This window comes from Mauremys mutica, chromosome 21 (assembly GCF_020497125.1).
Source record: "Mauremys mutica isolate MM-2020 ecotype Southern chromosome 21, ASM2049712v1, whole genome shotgun sequence".
Taxonomy (NCBI): domain Eukaryota; kingdom Metazoa; phylum Chordata; order Testudines; family Geoemydidae; genus Mauremys; species Mauremys mutica.
Window position 1 is genome coordinate 6,702,420 of NC_059092.1, and position 18,772 is coordinate 6,721,191.

The following is an 18,772-nucleotide window of genomic DNA, read 5'->3' on the forward strand; positions in this document are numbered from 1 at the left end:
GATGTGGGACTCCCTCCAGCGCTGAGCCATCTGTACTAGTGGAGAGGGGGTCCCCGCAAGGGATTCTCTAGCAGTTTGGTGCAGTGGCGGAAAGCAGCTAGCAGGTTTGCAGAAGGCAAACCCAAAAGAGAACAAAAGTAAATCCCCCGTGCAAGAGCGCAGTGTGTGCGCGCTTGGCAGGCAACGTCGGGACGCAAAATGGCAGCAGGAAGGGGAATTTGTCCTGTTTAAAGGCGCGGGACTTAGGAAACTTGGCTTAGCAGATCAAACTACACACCCCGTGGAAACCTCTTCTGTCCTTCCGTGTAACATCCTGCAGTGCGGCAGGAGCTCTGGAAAGGATGTCTGGGTTGGTGCAGCGTGCCACATGCATAAGGCAAGGGAAGGTCATGGTCTTTGGCTGGAACGTTGGGTGAAATCCAGAGCCATGTGCCAGACCAATGAAAACGGAACGTAACGCAGCAGGCGGCCACGTGGGGTGAGGAGCGTCTCCAAGAAAACACGTGCTAAATCCATCTGCCGGTTGGAGACTCTGGGACAAGTAACGGCACTCCCTCATGGTTAACGTGCACCATGCGCTGCGCTAAGCTGGCTGGCTTCCATGGAGAGACTCCAGTTCTTTCTTCCCCCTATTGTTACTCAGAACAGAGAAGTTTTCCCCCTCGGCTTCTCGGGCCTCTCCTCCCCCAAATCCCTCCCTCAGCGTGGGCTAGAAACTCTCTCCTTGACGTGTCTGGAATTTTTTGGTGCCTCACTTCAGGAACCAACTTCAAGAGGAATCCTCCACGCTCTACCCCAGGGGACAAAGAACCCCTGAAAACAGATCCCCGTGTCCCGCTCCTCCCCTTTGTCAACCTCCAGTGAGATGACAGCGGGAGGTGCAGGAGGTAGCCTGCTTTCGTTGGCAGTAATATGAAGTTTTCTGGGCTTAAAGGGCCAGGCAATTTTGTGGCTTGTTGCCATTTTTATGATGGGGATGAGTCAAAAGCCTGGAACCAACCCCCCCCCCTCCCCCTCCCGCTCTCAGGAATTCATAATCCCATATGGGAACTTCACAGCCCCAAACGTCACCCGGGGCAGCGTTACTTAGTGGTTGGAACACATCAGAGGCCTGAATGAAACAAGCAGGCGGGTCACAGTCCCAGATCCCATCGGACAAGCTTTGATAGCCCGACACCCACCGTTGTGAGTGGCTCTGACTGCGGCCTTCACAACCTCAGCCAGGAGGCCGGGATTGTGTGGCGCATGGAGCCTCAACCCTCTCGCCTGCACACGTTTCCCTCCAGCTCCAGGGCGTGTGTGTGAAGTAGAGTGTGTGGGTGAGGCGTGTCGGTGGACAGAACAGCTGCCTGCAGTCTCCTGGGTTGCCAGTCCAGCACCGTGAGATCTGGGTGTTGGGCACTGGAAATAGGCCAGGGAATAGCACTGCAGTCATGGAGCTGAGGGCACTTCAGCTTGCGGTGTGGCTACTGAAGAGCAATGGGGTTGTTACTCTGTAAACTATTCTAGCATGTGCCTAAGTGGGGAGAGGGCCAGGAAAAATACAAGCGTTGAATGGACTTTTGGCTTTAACTCGATTCCTGGTTACCTGGGTGCCAGGGGGACTTTGGAGATGGGGGAGTGAGGCTGAGATGGGCTGCAGAGAGGGCCCTGTACTGGATAGGTGTGATAGAGGTGGAACTGCAAAGGCGTGTGCTGCCAGTGCTTTGGAAACGTCCTAACAGAGGGAATCAGACAGCCACGGGGGTGGTGGTTTGCACCAACCCTGAGTGTTGCTTTTTTTTCTCTCGTTCAGAACCAGCACGAAGACGTCAAGAAACAGCTGCTCGACCTGCAGCTGCAGCACAACAGCTTGAAACTAGAGCATCGCAAGACGCTGGAGACCCACAGCCAGAAATACACACAGCTGCAGCGGGAGAAGGAGAGTGAAGTCACGGGTTTGCAGGGTGAGCATGGCGGGGAGCTGGGCTGGAAGGGCGCTGGGAGGCGAAGGTGTAACTGACGGCCTGGGTGTGGGAGAGGACGTCCTTCCTCCTGTGAGCTCCCTGCTAGTTCCCTTCCGCAAGTGCTAGAAGGATCCTGAACAGAGTACGGGCTAGTTGGGCATCCATGTATATGAGAGGCAGGGGAGGGAGGCTGGGGCAGTAGAGACAGAAAGCTGTGTAATGGTCTATATTCAGGGAGTTTGTGTCCGTTGGTTCCCAGTGTCCATAGCGCACACCATCCCCATTGGCAGTCTCAGCAGAGAGGCCAAGGACGAACGAGTTCAGGCTCCACGACTCTCTCTCGCCGCAGGAGGTTCGGGATGAATCCTGTTGCCATGGGACAGTGGGGAAGCTTGCCTTGGTGCCAGCCAAGCAGAAACTGTCCTGTGGCTAAACAGACGCTGTTGGACCTACCGTTCTCACCCACAGAGCTGAGCGAATAACGGAGTTTTTGGCTTATTGGCAATTCCGAAAATGTGGTTTGGGTCGAACACAATGTGTCATGCGACCCGAAACAAAAGGCTTGGTCTCCATTTTTGAGTGGGTTTTACGCCTTTTTGGAATTTTAAAACTAATGAAAGTTGAAGTTTCAAACTGAAAATGTGTTTAGACTTTTTTTCTTAATTTGGGGTGGGGTTTTTTTTGTTTGTTTTTACGTGAACCATTTGGTGAAACGGACACACACAATGTTTCGGCGTTGCCACATCTGCATTTTTTTAACCAAGGGGTGGGGGAAGTTTTGGATAAAAAATTTCACCCAGCATTAATCATGAGCACCAAGTGGGATCCCAGTTAAGGACCTTCTGAGTAGAATTCTGCCCAAGGGTGGCCCCACTAGTCTAAGTGGTGAGTGTTTTAAGTTCAGCAGAAGTTGTATGAATTCCACACTTCCCTCTTTGTGTCTTGGTATTGCTGCCACACCCCTCACCATGGTATCTGGGGCCATGTTCTGTTAGCCAGAGTCCTCATGGTGCTGCCTGGTGAGACCCTGACACAGTGGAAGGGAACGGCTAGCTCTGGAGGATCCTAAGGGTTCTCCAATTTTGGATTTGGACGCATTGAAGTGCTGTTGTGCTAGCCAGTGTGTTGCCCGTGTGGCAGGAGCTTCTGCTGGAGCAGAAGGCTAGAAACACACTGTGGGAGGTCTGGCTGGGATTCTCCGTGCCTGTGTCCCATGGTACCCCTGTGTCCTACTTTCTCTGAGCACCATCTGCATATCAGCATCTGAATTCTCGCCTCACTGTTATTCTCTGAGGAGCTGAAGGCCGAGCCCCCATATTCTTTCTCTCCTGACTCCAGTTTCCTGTCTCTTGCTTCACAGTTGGCGGTTTGATCAACTACATGTGCTGAGTTTGGTTCTGGGATGCTGTACACAGTATAACGCTCATGTCCTTCAGAAGGGTGCTCAGCACGTGTGCAAAGAACACTTCAAAACGCCAGCTAGGTGGACCCTTTGCCCTCTGGCTTATGGCACAGGGCCAGGGGATCAGGCTGTTTTAACCTTGCTAAGTCATGGTCATCGTCTTTCTTGCCACTTCCCTGTTTGAGGCTGCCATTCACCCACATTTTCTCTTTCTTAAGAATATCATCAAACAGACTTGTGAATTGCTTAATGGCGTCTCTTCTCAATGATGTTAGTGCATCCAGGTCAGCTGGCCTAGGGGTTTTCTCCTTTTTCCTTTTCCTACGTGCTTCTCCAATTTCCTCCTCCTGCCTGCAATCTGTCGTGCCTCAGTTTGGCTCATGTGTTCTTCCCCGGTCATTTTCTCTCTTGCTGCATCTGACTTCACTAAACCCACGGACACAAGGGGAGCATCACCAGAGCGCCATTGAGTCATGAGCATTACCTGTGTGTGGGTGCAGTCTGGTGACAGCATCCAAGGGCAGTCTGAGATCATGTTAATTCTTCAGTGCTCCGTGTGCAGCTTTGGGTTGCTGGCATGTAACGGTAGAGAAAGGATGGCCCAGTGGTTAGGCCCTAGCGTAGTGCTTGGAAGACCCAAGTTCAATTCTCTGCTCTGCCACAGACTTCCTTAGCCTCAGCTCTCTTTCTATAAAATGGGAGTACTAGCACTGCCCTACTGCCCAGGGGATAAATATGGAAGGAGTGTGAGGAGCTTAGCTGGTTGTAATGGTGGGAGGCCAGTGTAAGTCCCTTCATAGAGCAGACCTTCAAGAAGTGACCCAGGCTGAATGCTGTGAGCAAAGAGACCTGGGCCTCAGGCACTGAGTAGAGTCAGGGTTTTATCCCAGTTTCAGAACATTTCTCCATTTAGTATTCATGGGTGGTCCGGTGGGTGTCCCAGAGGCTGGATCTGGCCCGCCGGATATTTCTGTCCAGCCCCTGAATGACTTCCAGCTGTGCTGGGACATGCTCCGGTGCCAGGGCACGGCACAGCTTGGAGAGCGCAGGAGGAGCTGGTACCGTGCAGCTCTGCAGATCACTGCACCCCTGTTGAAAGCCCCTTCAAACTGTGCTGCACCCCCGTTCCCCATTGAAAGCCCCTTCGAACTAGCGTTTGAGCCGCTGTCAAGATAAAGAGTGTAGATGAGTAAACCCCAGCCCCTGGTGACAGCCAAAACCATGGTGAAACCCGGGGGTTTGGCTAACCAGTTGCTTCCCTCTGTGGATTTTAGAGGTTCCTTGGAGCTGGAGCTCAACCTCTGGAGCTCCCTAAGCCATGCAGGGGTGGAGTCACAGGGGAACAGAGTTACTATATTTGCCACAATCACAGGGGATATCATTTCACCCCTGGTTAAACTGGAACTCAGAAAATCCAGGTCACACTGGTTTAATATTTTGAACATTTTTGGCCTAAATCACTGCCCAAAGGTCCCCAGTCAAGATCAGGGCCCCCTTGCGCCCACTCCCTGCCCTGATAAGCTTAGAATCTAAATAGACAAGGAGTAGGAGGGGAAACTGAGGCACGGAGCTTGGAAGTGACTTGGTTGCACAGCAGGTGGGTGACAGAGCTGGGAATAGAATTAGGGTTTCCTAAATCCTGGGGCCAGTGCTCTACTCACAGGACCACAATGCCTCTCCCTTTCATTTCATTCAGCAAGGAGAGTAAAACTAGATTAGCCAGAGTCACTTCCTGCTGCACTAGTCTAGCATGGCAGCGTTTGGGTGTCCCGCATTACAGGATGAGATTTAAATGGAATCTTCTCGCTTCCCTGTAAACTACTTTTTCGTTAAACAGTTTCTGTTCGGATATTAGGTCTCATAAATTCTAGAAGCTAAATTTGGGAGTAAATGTAACCCTCCCTTTTTAATTAGTGGTACGTGTATATAAAACTCTTCTAATGGCAAAAATTGCTGCAGGGAATGCTGATACCTCTAATTCCTGCAGAGCATATCTATTTAGTTCAGTTTTTATTGAGGTCGTGAGATTTTTGAGGTTAATTTCTAGACCGTGGATTGGGTCTGAGAGAGTGAAAGCTGCTGGTGTGGTGTGTTTTTTTTAAAGGATCACTGTAGCCTAATATTTGAGTAATGCTGCTAGGATGGAAAAAGAAACCCTACATGCAAGCTAAACAGATTACCCAAATATTTGATTCCATCTCGCTCTTTGAAACACACAGCGAAAAACAGAGTGAGGAAAATGATCTTTATCAAAGCAAAGGGGGAATAAAACTCAGAAAAAAACACTTAGGGGTGGGAAAAAAAATCTACTCAAGGAATCTGACTTCAGCCTGAGATAATTGATATTTAGTGTCCATCTTCCCGGCTGCTCGTTCACTCGGTACGATATCGTTCCTGTATTATTAACTCTAAGCTGGCTGGTAAATCTTTCCTTTGTGGGAAGGGTGGTGTTTGCAACCACGGTCTATGAAAGAGCATAAGTGATCCCTCTGTAATTGAAAATAAAGGAGGCATCAGAGCGGCAGGAACCTTTTTGTAACGCAGCTGGAAACCAGGTGGTTCTTAGCAGGTGTTGTGACGAGAATTACCCACTCTTGCGCCAGGGAGGTGGTTCGAACAGGTGACTGCTGGCAAGGCAGCTGGGTTGTGTTCTCAGTTCTGTGGCTCATTTGTGTCACTAGTCACTTTGCTGCTTTGTGTCTCTGTCTCCCAGCTAGGAGCATGGAGATACTACGCACTTTTGTAAAGCCTTTTGTGATCTTTGGATCACTGCATACTGATTCTTCCAAGACCTCCGAGGCTTGCAAATACTGCTGAGCGAGCTGGGCTCTGCTTCTCTCCCTCTCGCCCCAGTTCCCCACGCACACCCCCACTTTATGTTCCCGGCTGGTTTTTTTTCCACTCCCTCGTTATAGGACTTTACGTGTAGTAACACCAGGTCTCTCCCTTGCAGCCCCTTGCTCTAATCCACACGGTTTGGCTCTCTCCCGCCATGTGGAGCTGCCCCTTAAGCATCCCTGCTTTCTGCAGATTTGACCAGGGTTGAACTTGCACTAGAGAAACGCCCTAAAGACAAGAGGTGACATCCTGGCCCCGCTGGGTATGTTCACACTGCAGTAAACCACCCGTGGCTGGCCCGTGTCCGCTGACTTGGGCACAGGCTGCAGGGCTAGAAAAACCGCAGTGCAGACGGTCGGGCTTTAGGCTGGAGCCTGGGCCATGAGACCCTCCGCCCGCGGGTGTGACACACGCAGTGAATAGAGACACCATGGTAATTAGAAAGCCCGATAATCTCAAACAGAAATCTACCCTGCCAATTCAGCCTACAGTGCAGTGGCTGTATGGTGAGTGGAAATACCACGCCCTCGCTTGGCATGAGGCCCCTCAGATCTGTTTGCAGGCTAAAATACACACCAGGGTAGGTTTGAGGTTCTAGTGGTGTTTTAATACAGCCTCAGGCAGAGCCCAGAATAAGGCTGGCACAGTCTGTCTCTTCCCTTGGGGATATAGTCAGTTCCTATATTCAGTGCAATGCAGTATGTCGGATTTGGTGCCTGGCCTTTCATGCATTAGTGAGGGTATGAAGAGTTTGCAAGGAGTACAACCCTGATGCTTCAGGGCATAAGCCAGCCGCTGAACAGGCTAGGAAGTAAATTCCCCCATGGCCAGGTTAACCAAGAACTTCCTTCTCCAGGCTTTCTTGTACCATCCTTTGAAGCAACTGATTGTCTGAGAGATTGGAAACAGGAGGCAGTGCTGGCTTGGCACCCTCGGTCTGATGTGCTTTGCAGTTGCTGTATGTGCTTGAGGGTTGACCGTACTCTGTCACGGATGCCCTGCCTGAAGCGCCTTCCTTCCAGAGTAGGGGCTCTGGTGTCACTGCCTGCCTGCCAGTAAACAGCAGGAGAATAGCTGGGGTGCAAGTGAAGGGAAAACGTCTTATTCTGACCTAGCAAAGGGCATAAATATGGTGACTGCCCCTGGCCACCCCCTGCGGCCATCTGGTGTTTAGGTCCCTCTCTAGAGGAGGGAGTTACTTGGGTTGACTGGAGGGGCTGGTGGCTTGTATCTGAGAGGCTGCCCCAGTGGTGCCTGGCTAGTGCCAGCTGATCTTCCTCGTGCTTTGAGAGCCCCGGCATTTCCATCTGGGTGAACGGGATCCGAGCGAGAAGCTGCACTTAGCCAAACCGTTGTGCTCACCTGTGTTCTCTTTCTCTCCTCTTGCAGATACTGTCTTCAAACTCAGAGAGGAGAGCAAGCTTCTCCGGCAGGCCCACCAGGATGTCCACTCTCAGCTCCTTGATGCTCAGGTAATAGATGCTGTGCCGTTGCTGGGCTCGTAACAAGGTAGCCTGAATGCAACGGCTTGATCCTGAAGTCAGACGAATGGTGTTTGTAACCGGCTTAGAGCAAACACGCCAACTGGATAAGGCTTCCCAGCTGCAGAGGGAGTAATGGCAAGAGGCCTTGTGCTTGTAAAGCCGGTTTGGCCTAGTGACTCAGTGCACATAGACCTTAAATTGGAGACTGTGCCTTGCTACCGGCTGAGATGGGATGCGGGCTCTCCTGACCTTAAGGTTTCCCAGGGCTTTCCACTGTTGTTGGTTTGTGCCCTGGCCTCTTGACCAGCACTAGCGGCTTTCTAAAGCGATGTGCTTGCAGAGCGCTTTGAGAAGGTGCTGTGGGGGGGCTGAGCAGTGGTCTCATTTGAAGTGTGTGGATACTAGGAAGGGAGGGGATTTGTTTAGGGGAGGTCACAGGAGGTGTGGATGAAGCTGAAGACAGGGGAATGTGAGCAGAGCATCCCAAGAATGAAAAATGTCCCCCAGGGAATAAACTCTGAGCTGGAGCGATGGGAGCATCATCCTTGGAGTGCTTTCATCAGCCAGAGCACTAGGGAGTACTGTAGGGAACGGCTCTGCACTGGCTGGGGCATGGACGGATCTCCCAGCTAAGGCTTGTCTGCGGAGTCAGTGGCATGTGCTTAGTTGCACCGCAGAATTTCCTGACTCTGCAGGTGGGATACCTGAATGGAAAGGACTGATTGGATTTCATGCATAGACTGGGAGGTCAAATGAAAACGAGGGGTGAGGACTCCCTGGCATCTTCCAGAGGTCGTTTGTTATTAAACGGCAGAAAGAAACCCACCTTCTTTGCTCCCAGTCCCGAAGAGCTGGCTGCACCTGGACGGAAATCTGCCGCAACCTGGGCACTTCTTATGTTCAGTAACTCCCCAAAGTTAGGGAGATGATACTTGAAGGAATCTTCCATTCCATTCCCGATGCTCGACCTTTTTGGTTCTTCCTAGGAGGGCTGCAGCACATCCTCCACCTCTGAGCCCCCAGCCTTTCAAAGGGAACTGCTGCTCCCTTACTACCTTGATGGATCATTCAACGGGGAAGCCTCTTGCCAGCTGAATTTTCTTTTTGCCTCCTCTTCTGAGGCGGGGAAGACGATATCCAGCCCCAGTTCCAAGATCAGCTCTGCCCTCCCTCCTCCCACCCCAGCTCGGTTCTGTGGCATTGAGATACGCAGCCTTCCAGCTGGGTGTGGGCAGTTCAGTGCAACGGGAAACTGTTCCCCTCTGATGCTCTGTGTGCAGTGACTTGATGGTCTCAGCTGAGGGGTCTGCGTTACAAGACCCATGCTGCAACTGACTCTACTCGGTGCCCTTCTTAGCAGCCTCGGCACAAAGATGAGGGCTGAGGCCGGTCTGGAGGGAGGTGTCAGGGAAGGGTGCTCCGATACTGTCCATGTTGTGTCCACTTTTTCGCCAAGGGAAGCTGTCAGTCTCCAGGGCTGCCCCGTCAGTGCTCTTCACCAGCACTGAATTCACTGGAACGGCTGTTTGTTTTTCCTGTCTCCGTTCTAGGGCACAAGTCTCAGTTACACAGTTCCCAGATTAGGCAAGGGAAGCAGCTGGTGTGGTTTTAATGCGAACCATCCAAAAGTGTCTGGCAAGTCCCCCAAGGATCTACTTACCTCTAGCACTCAGCTCTCTGTATTATGAAAAAAACCTGCTTTTTTTTTCCAGTCTGAATCCTTCGGAAAGAGCTTTGCAGCCTGTGTTCCTGCAGGGGCTTGGTGGGGTTTATTGTACGGACGTTTTCCCCTGACATCTTTTAATCCTGCTTATCCCAAACTGACCCGACACCAATATCATCCCAGAGATCAGAGGTTACACTGGTCTGGGGCTGGTCCTGTTAGTCTTGGGACTCATTCTGGGCCGATCATGCTGCAAGAACGGGAATCAAAACCGCGGAGCCAAGTGACCCTTGGCTTTGGGGGGGGAATAGATTCAGGAACATCTGCCTGTAAGGGGATGAACCAAAACCCTGAGCTGGGGAGAAATCTGGATCTGAGCTTTGGGGGGCTGAGGCCCATCGCTATACTAGACTAAGAGACCAGTATGGTCCTGACATGGTTTGGGGTCCCCTAGTATTAGGGACAACTGTTTTGCACTCTTAAAAGGTGCTAGCAGGGTGTGAGACCACTGACCGTGAGATCACGGCATTCTGATTAGTAGCTTGCTTCCTCCCCAGCCACTGGAGTTCCAAGGTATCTTTGCTAAAATCTTCAGAGACCCTGCTCTCAAATGGCCTGACGTCTCCACTACTAATCCTAGCTCTTGATGCAAGCAGCTCTTCAGAGATTTGTGTTTTCATTAGGTGTTTGCATGATGCATATCACGATGGGGAGCCCGGATCCCTAATTGAGGTCCATAGACACTGCCATAGTGCAAACTGCTGAACTTCTCTGGCTGAGATGGCTGCAAAGGTGCTTGGGTTGGTGGAGCAGGACAGATGCTTTCAGGACCAGTAAATCTCGCCGAGCACTGGGCCGGGCCAGTCCTTGGAGTCGCAATGATCCCTGCTGCTTGGCTGAGACAGTAGTAAGCATTAACCAACCTCTCTGTGGGTTAATTCCTCCCGCAATAACCAGCGTGTGTCATTAAACCCAGATCTCAGGATCATTTCCATCCCAAGTGGTGTTCAGTCACCTTCTGCCAACGGCTATCAAATTAATTGCAGAGAGAAATATCGCCGGGCAGTCCTGCCTGGATGAGACGGGGACACACTTGGGAATGCAAAGGGTAGAAAACGTCTCTCTTGCTGCTTCGTGCGCTGATGCTTTTGTAGAGGGGGCCTTGGAAGGGCTCCTAAGAGTGACACCAACAGCGTGTCATTGTTGAGTGTAAAAGCTGTCGAGCGGGGGTTGAATTTCTGGGGCAGAGAGGGAACCCTGACAAGCAAGGAGCATGTAACGCATGCAGGTTTCCTGGAGAGGCGCTTGCGATCAACACGGCCCCTGAATCCCAGCACGTTGCAGGAGTCCCACTGCTCCAAGATGGGGCTGGGGGCCATGGGGCCCTCATGACGGGCAGGCACTGCGTTTCCAGTGAGGCACTGTGCAAATCTGGATCAAGCTGGGACTTTGCAGATTACGGAGGAAGAGGAGAGACCGAGGGGGAGATCAGTGTCTTTCTGAGGCCCTCAAAATGAGCCAGACACTCCAGCAGCTTTGTCAATATATTTTCTGAAGTCATGTCACTGGCTGGATTAACGTATTCTGTTGCTAATTAACAGCCTGCAGTCAAACACTCTCCTGGGCTGTGAGCTAAGCTCAGAAGCGGGGAGCTGGCTGTGGTTGGATGCGGCTGACAGCCGATCCTTCCCCTGAGCCAGGCGCCAGGGTTGCCAAGGGCTGGAGAGGAGGGGATTTTTCTTCCCCTTATTTGCAACGTTGTTCTTGTCTCCTGGCCTGCTCTGCTCTGGCACTCCCAGGAGCCATCCAGCTTCACGAACAGTTCATCGCTTCAGGTTAGTTACCTGAAGCCAACGCTGGTTGTTGGCTCAAGTCCTGGCCGCTGGATCCGAACGCAGTCGCTCTGACAGCTGTTGGCTGGCCCATGTGACATTTCATTGGATGGATGAGGGGGAATCTCAGTAAGTTTCCCCCTGGGCAGGTGCCCAAACAATCACCAACATACTCAGAGACTAGCCTGGTGGTTGAACTGCCTTCCCTGCCTCCTCGCGGCTGAGGCGTGGTGGTGGGACGGCTCCCATGGGCCCGGTCCGTGATGTGCCCAATCTGGGAATAAATAAAGGACCTCAGTCAATCCAGCACCCTCCACTTCTGTCCCTCACTGTTTCACAAATCCATGCAGAGCTCCCCTGGGCAGCATCCGCTCGTTCCTTCAGGGAGCGGTGGGCGTTGTCCGGAGTCCTCTGCTTGGGGTCTCCAGCTGGCACCCTTGTTTTGACCCTCACTCCTGTGCTGGTGGTTGTCCTGAGAAATCAGCTGGGTCCTGGTGCTGGTGCCCCGCCCTCAGTTGTGTGGGCAGGGCTTTAGTTTTGGGTGGGCCTAGGCCCTCCCTCCCTCCCGGGATTCAAATAGGCCAGCACCCTTAACCAGCACCAAAACCAGCAGCTGATGCAAACTTCTCCAGACATGTGCCCTCACCCTACCTGGCAGCACCCCTTCTGCAGACTGAAATGCAGCTCAGCCTTTCCACTCATTCACCGGCTTGGCCTCTTTACCAAAACTCTCAGAAATAGCCTCAAATGTGGATTTAGTGGTGTGGGCACCTGTCCTCTACGAAGCAGACTGAGACCAAGCCAGCTCATATAGGCCATTGAACAGCTGTTGGAGGGCGACAGGTTTTCTGGAGCAGCCTGGGTCAAAACCCGAGGAGCTACCGGCTCTGTGTCCATTACCAGTCACCCTTGTAGCTAAAGTATTCTTGTCTGGCTCACTAAGAGCTGAGAGCATCTGCACCTTGGCAGAGAATGCAGGATGAAGGGTGAATTATTCTCTAGCTAAGCACCTCTTGAAGGCTCTTTTGTGGATTCTGTGCTGGGGATATAACAGCAAAGCAATCAGAAAATCAAGCATATTGTGTGTCTGCGTGTGTATCTCTCTCACTCTCTCACACATAGACACCCCGCCCCCCTTCTCTCTGACATTTAAAAAAATATGTTAAAAGATTATTACGGGTGCAAAGTCAATTACTTGGAAACTAGGAGATGCCAGAAGCAAGGCTGCCCGTGTTACCTTATTTCACCCCCTTGTGCTGTGTCCTGTGGAAAAAGGAGTTTGTGATCACACGGCAAGAGACTCTCATAATGTGTAGATGCACAAGGGGGTTGAATTTAGGTTGCCTTTGACTTCACTGGGCCCAGGATTTCACTCTTGGTAGCTAAGCAAGCAGATTCCCTGCGTCCGCCAGCAATTCTTTCTATTGCTGCAGTGCTGATTTGCACCAATCCTGCCTGCCTGCTGCAGACGACAGGTGAGCGTTTATGCAGAGGGAATTTACCTAGCGTGCTCGTTGGCCGAGGACTGCAGCGCCCTTGGCATGCCTTAGTAAATTGACAGGAGCATTGAGTAGCTGGTGTTCTGATCGTACAGATGGGTGAAATGAGGCCCAGAGGGGCGAAATGACTCCCACCCAAGGCCTTGCAGAGTGAATCAGTGGCTGAGCTGGAGCAGATCCCAGGAATCGATACATGAAGTCCTCCGTGCTAGACTCCAAATAACTTCCCGTAGATCATAGTCTAGTTAAAACCTCCCCACTGAGTGCCGGGTTTGCTAGAACGAAATCTTTCTGGTTTGTTCTAATTTAGCCAATCTTCTCCTACCAGCTGGGCTGATCCGCTGTGTCCTGCAAGCCAAACCCCACCTGCTTTCCCGTGCTGCCTTGTCTGTTCTTCAGAAACCACGCACCGCCACCTCTGAGGTCAAAGCAAAATCTGAGCACAAAGGAGAAACTTGAAATCAACCATCTCTGCTCAAGGAAGTTTCCTCCCAAACTTTCCTCTCTGCTTGGAAGACTTACCCCCCAACCCCGCTTTGGCAACCAGATGCGAAGAATTCCCCACCCCTCCTCCCACACAGACTTCCCCAGGAATAAAACCGAGAGGAGCATCCAGCCCTTCCTGAAAGGCTTTTTCAAGCCCTTTCGCTTTCTAGGGTGGGGAGGGAGGAAATGAACCAATAAGCTGCAGCAAAGTGAAAAGTGTTACGTTTGCCTTGGGGTCCGGGGGAATCCGTTTTCACTGAAGTAAATTGAATGGTCAAGCAGAATTAAGCCAATTATTGGGTCAACCCCTCTGAGATGAACACGTCCGCTGAGAAATGGTTCCCTGGAAAAGAGCCCGTATGGACGTGTGACCCAGAATGAAAGGGACCAGAGGTGTAAGGGCAGAAGGAATCTCTGTTCTGCAGCGTAGGCTGTAAAGTCGGTTTCATGGGTCAGCATTTCCGATGTAAAAAACGGATGGTAAAAGCTGGACGCCATCAGGGTAGGGAAACACTGAGTCTGAAACGAGGGACAAACGGGAGCATGACCGTGGCAGAGACTAGCTCTTCTTGGGGGCTTGCTGCAGTCATTGATGGGGTGGTGCTGGACAATCGATGTGAATTCTCTCCAGCCCCTTCTTGCACACGAACGCCCAGCCCAGCCGAGAGGAGAGCAGGACTCTAGTGATGGCTTTTCCCAGTGGGGAACTATTAACCCTTTGTCACCCGAGTTTTTATTTGCCCTTCTCGTTGCCCTAGACCCAGATGGAGGAGTTCAGGCAGCTCAAGGAAGCTCTGCAGAAGATGCCAAGTTTCAAGGAAGTGGGACCGGCGAAGGGGCACGAGCAGCTCCGGGCAGTGAAGGAACAGCCCCCGGTGCCGGGCAGCAACCATTTGCAGCTCTCTAGGCAGAAGGTACAGTACCCTGGCATTGGGCCTTGCTGGGTCCAAACCCGGGCAGGTGAAGTCTCCTGGGAGAGGAATGCTGCTTGATGGGGTGGCTGAGTACCTGGGGTTAATTCTCCCCCTTTCCCGCTTTCCGTAGTTAACGCAGCCTTGCAGAATTCTTTCTTCCCTCCTCCTTCCAGGTGTTTGCAGCCAACGGGGCCAAAATGCCGCAGAGCCCCATGGATCAGGAGAAGCCCGCTGGTGGGAGCCTGATGAGACCACAGATCTCGGGGGTCAGGAGCCAGGGAGAGGGGACTCTGCCCCAAGGCCAGACCTCGCATAATAATGATGGCCCCAGGCCTCAGAGCGATGTGCTGTTCGCCCATCCGGCCCCACTGCAGGAAGCCAACCCACCACCAGCAGCCCGGCCGCAGGGACACGGGGACAGCCCTGTGATCCGCTTCACCCGGACAGTGAACAGTGTGCAGAATGGGAACTCGGTAAGTGGAGTGTGCAATCCAGGCCAGGACTTAGGGAGAGCCTGTGACACTAGACAGCACAGTCTGAGAGCTAGGGAGTGAGAGAGAACCCCAGGGTCTGTTGGGATCCAGCAGCCTCTTTTTAAATTTGGAAGGGAATCCAGCCTGCCTGGAAACCAGCCCCCTGTCCTGGGAAACAGACGTCGTTCAGCACAAAAATGAGTCAATTCCTGCAGTCTGTAACGAAGCAGCGGCACCCGCAGCCATACACATGTTACGCACGGTGCAGACCCTTGGCAGAGGCATGGTTGCCCGGGAGGGGGGGGTGTCAGAAAGGGCAGTTTGCCCCAGGCTCCCATGTGAGGGGGCCCCCACACTGAGTGGCCTTGTGACCCGTCGTGCAGTGCCTCAGCGCCACTCAGCTTTGGCTCCGTAGCTCCTCCATCATGACGGAGGTGCCGGGTCAAATTTTGGTGAGCGGCATTGGTGGCACCGCGATCCCACGAGCTGGGTCATGGCGACCAGAGTGGGGAGCCAGGCCCAGCCACCACTGCAGGGTGAGTGCGCCCCAGGTGAACCATTTCCGGGGGTGCCCGTGCCATGAAGTGTGGCAAACCTTGAATTCTGAGCAGCTTTGCACTTGAATCTGACCCATTTTCCTAAATGTTAATGTGCACCCCATGTTTTCCAGTCCCTGGAACGCTGTGGCATGGTTTAATGTGCTAATCTGCAGCGACTGCTGCCCCTAGATTCATTGCAAAGAAGCAGGGTGTTTTTATTTGTGTTGGTCGTGAGAGATGACTTTTTTCCTCCCCCGGAGTCTGCTTATTTTTGGTTTCCAGCTTTGATTTTCATTTGGAGATTTCTTCCCTCTGAGCTGAAGGGAAAGGTGAATCCCTCTCTGGCTCAGTCTTCAGGAAATGATCCTTTGTGAGGTGTTTGCATTTCCTCTTCCCTGGGTGTTCTCCTCCAGGGGGAGAGTGCTGACTTCTGGCCTGAGGTGCAGCCAAGCAGGATTTAATGAAGTGATCAGACTGTTTCCGCTTCTCATTTTCCCAGTTCTCTCTAGAGTCTGATTCACTCTCTTTGCAGACTGCTGGACAGTAGTACAGAGAAGGGTTGGCACTTGCAATCCCATGGCAGCAGGGATTCCTGCTCCTTGGAGAATGCTTGCTCTGCAAATAAGAACATAAGAAAGGCCGTACCGGGTCAGACCAAAAGTCCATCTAGCCCAGTATCTGTCTACCGACAGTGGCCAATGCCAGGTGCCCCAGAGGGAGTGAATCTAACAGGCAATGATCAAGTGATCTCTCTCCTGCCATCCATCTCCATCCTCTGACGAACAGAGGCTAGGGACACCATTCTTACCCATTCTGGCTAATAGCCATTTAGGGACTTAGCCACCATGAATTTATCCAGTCCCCTTTTAAACATTGTTATAGTCCTAGCCTTCACAACCTCCTCAGGTAAGGAGTTCCACAAGTTGACTGTGCGCTGAGTGAAGAAGAACTTCCTTTTATTTGTTTTAAACCTGCTGCCTATTAATTTCATTTGGTGACCCTTAGTTCTTGTATTATGGGAATAAGTAAATAACTTTTCCTTATCCACTTTCTCGACATCACTCATGATTTTATATACCTCTATCATGTCCCCCCTTAGTCTTCTCTTTTCCAAGCTGAAGAGTCCTAGCCTCTTTAATCTTTCCTCGTATGGGACCCTCTCTAAACCCCTAATCATTTTAGTTGCCCTTTTCTGAAACTTTTCTAGTGCTAGAATATCTTTTTTGAGATGAGGAGACCACATCTGTACACAGTATTCGAGATGTGGGCGTACCATGGATTTATATAAGGGCAATAATATATTCTCAGTCTTATTCTCTGTCCCCTTTTTAATGATTCCTAACATCCTGTTTGCTTTTTTGACCGCCTCTGCACACTGGGTGGACATCTTCAAATAGTTCACCCTGGGTGTCTTCATCTAACCTCATCCTGGCTACCCCTCTTTGCCATCTAGCTACAGCCCAGAGGTGGACCTAGGGCTTCATCCGCATACTAGGAGGCGCCTGTCCGTTTGCTCCAATGGGCTTTGGATAAGACCCATAAAATCCCAGGGTATCAACTACAGGCTGGTTCTTCTGCTGTGCAGCCAGTGGAACTGACTCCACCATCAGCCACTGGACAGGGAATAAGTGGGTGACCAGCCAAGTCCTCTACTTCTCCTTTTCATTCATCTTGCTCCGGAGGGCACTGCTCAGCCATATTTATCCTAGTTATTCACGGCCTTGTCTATTGCATCTGAGCACTTTGTAGCCATCATGAATTTACCTGCCCCCCCGGAGGAGTATGATCATCCCCCGCATTGCAGCTGTTGCAGAGAGACTGAGAACCTTCGTTCCCGAGCTGCCGAGCGCCTGCAGCTCCCATTGCCTTCCCCCAGCTAGTGACTCGCCTGGTGTCACACAGCGAGTCTGCGGCAGAGCCAGGAACCCACATTTCAGGGTCCCACAGTGATGGGCAGGTAGAGCTAAAACCGCTGCCGTAGCCCGGTGTAGAGACGCGAGAGGTGAAGCTGGGCATTGGTGTGTGCGGGAAGACCGGAGACGGGGGGGAAACATTCTAGAGCGCAGGTGGGGGAAAGAGGCACCAGAAACCGTGTTGGTCCCTGATCAGTCAGTGCCTGTTTCTCTCTCTGTGCATCGCTGCAGGCATCTTTTATGCAGCCACTGGTTGGGGAGCCCCAAACTCTATTTATCTTTCAAACCACACGTGGATGTGGATTTTTCACGGCTGGCCTGGTCCAGAAACACTCCTGGTCTCTGCCTTGGAGGAAGGACGTCCTGTGTGGACTCAGGAGGATGCTCCAGTGACTAGGGCCCTGGCCTGGGACTCGGAAGAATGGGTTCAATGCCCTACTCTGCCACAGACTTTCTGTGTGACCTGGGGCAAGTCACTTGATGCCTCAGTTCCTCATCTGTAAAATGGAGTTAATAGCAGCACCGGCCTGTGTCCCAGAGATGTTGTGAAGATGAGTAAGTGTTAATTACATCCTGAGAAGCCAAACCACAATATAATAATACTAATCGCAATGTAGTTACATGGTAGTTACTGTACCCTTATTTTAAGGTGTGACCATAGGCTTGCCCTTTTGTCCCATGGACATTGGCCTGCTGAGGACAGGGCAAGTACATTTCACATAGCCTGCCCGACAGAAGGGTATTTTTCTTCTCTCTCTGGGACATGAATTACTTTCCTTTGCTCAGAAATGGTAGCATGGCTGGCAGGGAATGCATCTCCCCTGCAGAGCGATTCCTGTCCTAATGTTCCCTGATGAAAGATGTGATCCAAAACCAGGAACCTTCCAAACCCGAGGCGGCCGTGAGGGTCCGAGTGGCCAGGTAGATTGTACAGCTCTTTGTCCTCTCCGCAGGATGACAAGGTGGTGGTGAGCATTCAGGGGAAAACCAGTGAGGAAAACCATGCTCCCAGAGGGGTGGTGCCTAATCTGAAACGCCCATCTACGTTGGAGAAGGAGGCGGCTCCAGCCAACCATCCCTCGGCAGGGAACAAACCGGCGCAGATGCAAAGGTTTGTATTGCAGGGCTCTCCTCTCCCCCTCAGGCTTCAGGGGGAAGAATGCTACAGAAGGTCATCAAGACTGGCCCATTGAACTCTTCCCCTTGCTGGGATGTTCAGTGTTATCTTCCTTATAAAGAGCTGCAAATGAAGACTCCAGGTCCCAGCATGCTCTGCTCTTTCTTGATTTGCCAGTACAACATCCATCTTGCTTCAAGCTGCAGGCCACTTGTGTCAAGATGCAGCACTGCATGCTGGGACCCATGGCCTGGTGGGTTCCATTTCCATGTGAAAGGGGAGGGCAACAGGGCGCCATGTTGCAGAACTCTCCGCGGGCTGTATTTAGCCAGCAAAGTGGGCTTTGGCTACCAGTCCTGTAGGTGTCATGCAGTAAGGAGAGACTGGGGAGCTTCTGTTGAGCAGGGTGCAGGGCATGGATTGAGTCTTAGCCAGAAGAAATGGCAGTGCAGAATTTTGAGTGGACTTCTGCCAACCTCTCTGCAGTGGGGAACTTAAAAATAAAAATTGTGTTGTTTAGCAAGCTGAAGATATACAGCAAAGTGGAGGCCAGACATTCTCAGCAGAAGGGCTGTTAAGGGATCCCATCAGCTTCTCTAATTAAGAGGTGTTAAGCTGTGTATTAAAGCTGAGGCTCACTCATTTTTCCACTGATTAATCAGTAAT

At 51.8% G+C, this 18,772-nt stretch overlaps 1 protein-coding gene across 2 annotated transcripts in view; it reads left to right on the forward strand.

Annotated features, from left to right (window-relative positions):
- Positions 1-18,772, forward strand: part of LOC123354258 (Golgi integral membrane protein 4-like) — a 79,697-nt gene that overhangs the window by 37,185 nt on the left and 23,740 nt on the right. For both annotated transcript variants that reach the window (XM_044996098.1, XM_044996097.1), the window contains exons 5-9: positions 1,796-1,946; positions 7,576-7,658; positions 13,909-14,064; positions 14,238-14,537; positions 17,943-18,100. In XM_044996098.1, the coding sequence (XP_044852033.1) occupies positions 1,796-1,946; positions 7,576-7,658; positions 13,909-14,064; positions 14,238-14,537; positions 17,943-18,100 (848 nt within the window). The remainder of the gene's footprint in view (positions 1-1,795; positions 1,947-7,575; positions 7,659-13,908; positions 14,065-14,237; positions 14,538-17,942; positions 18,101-18,772) is intronic.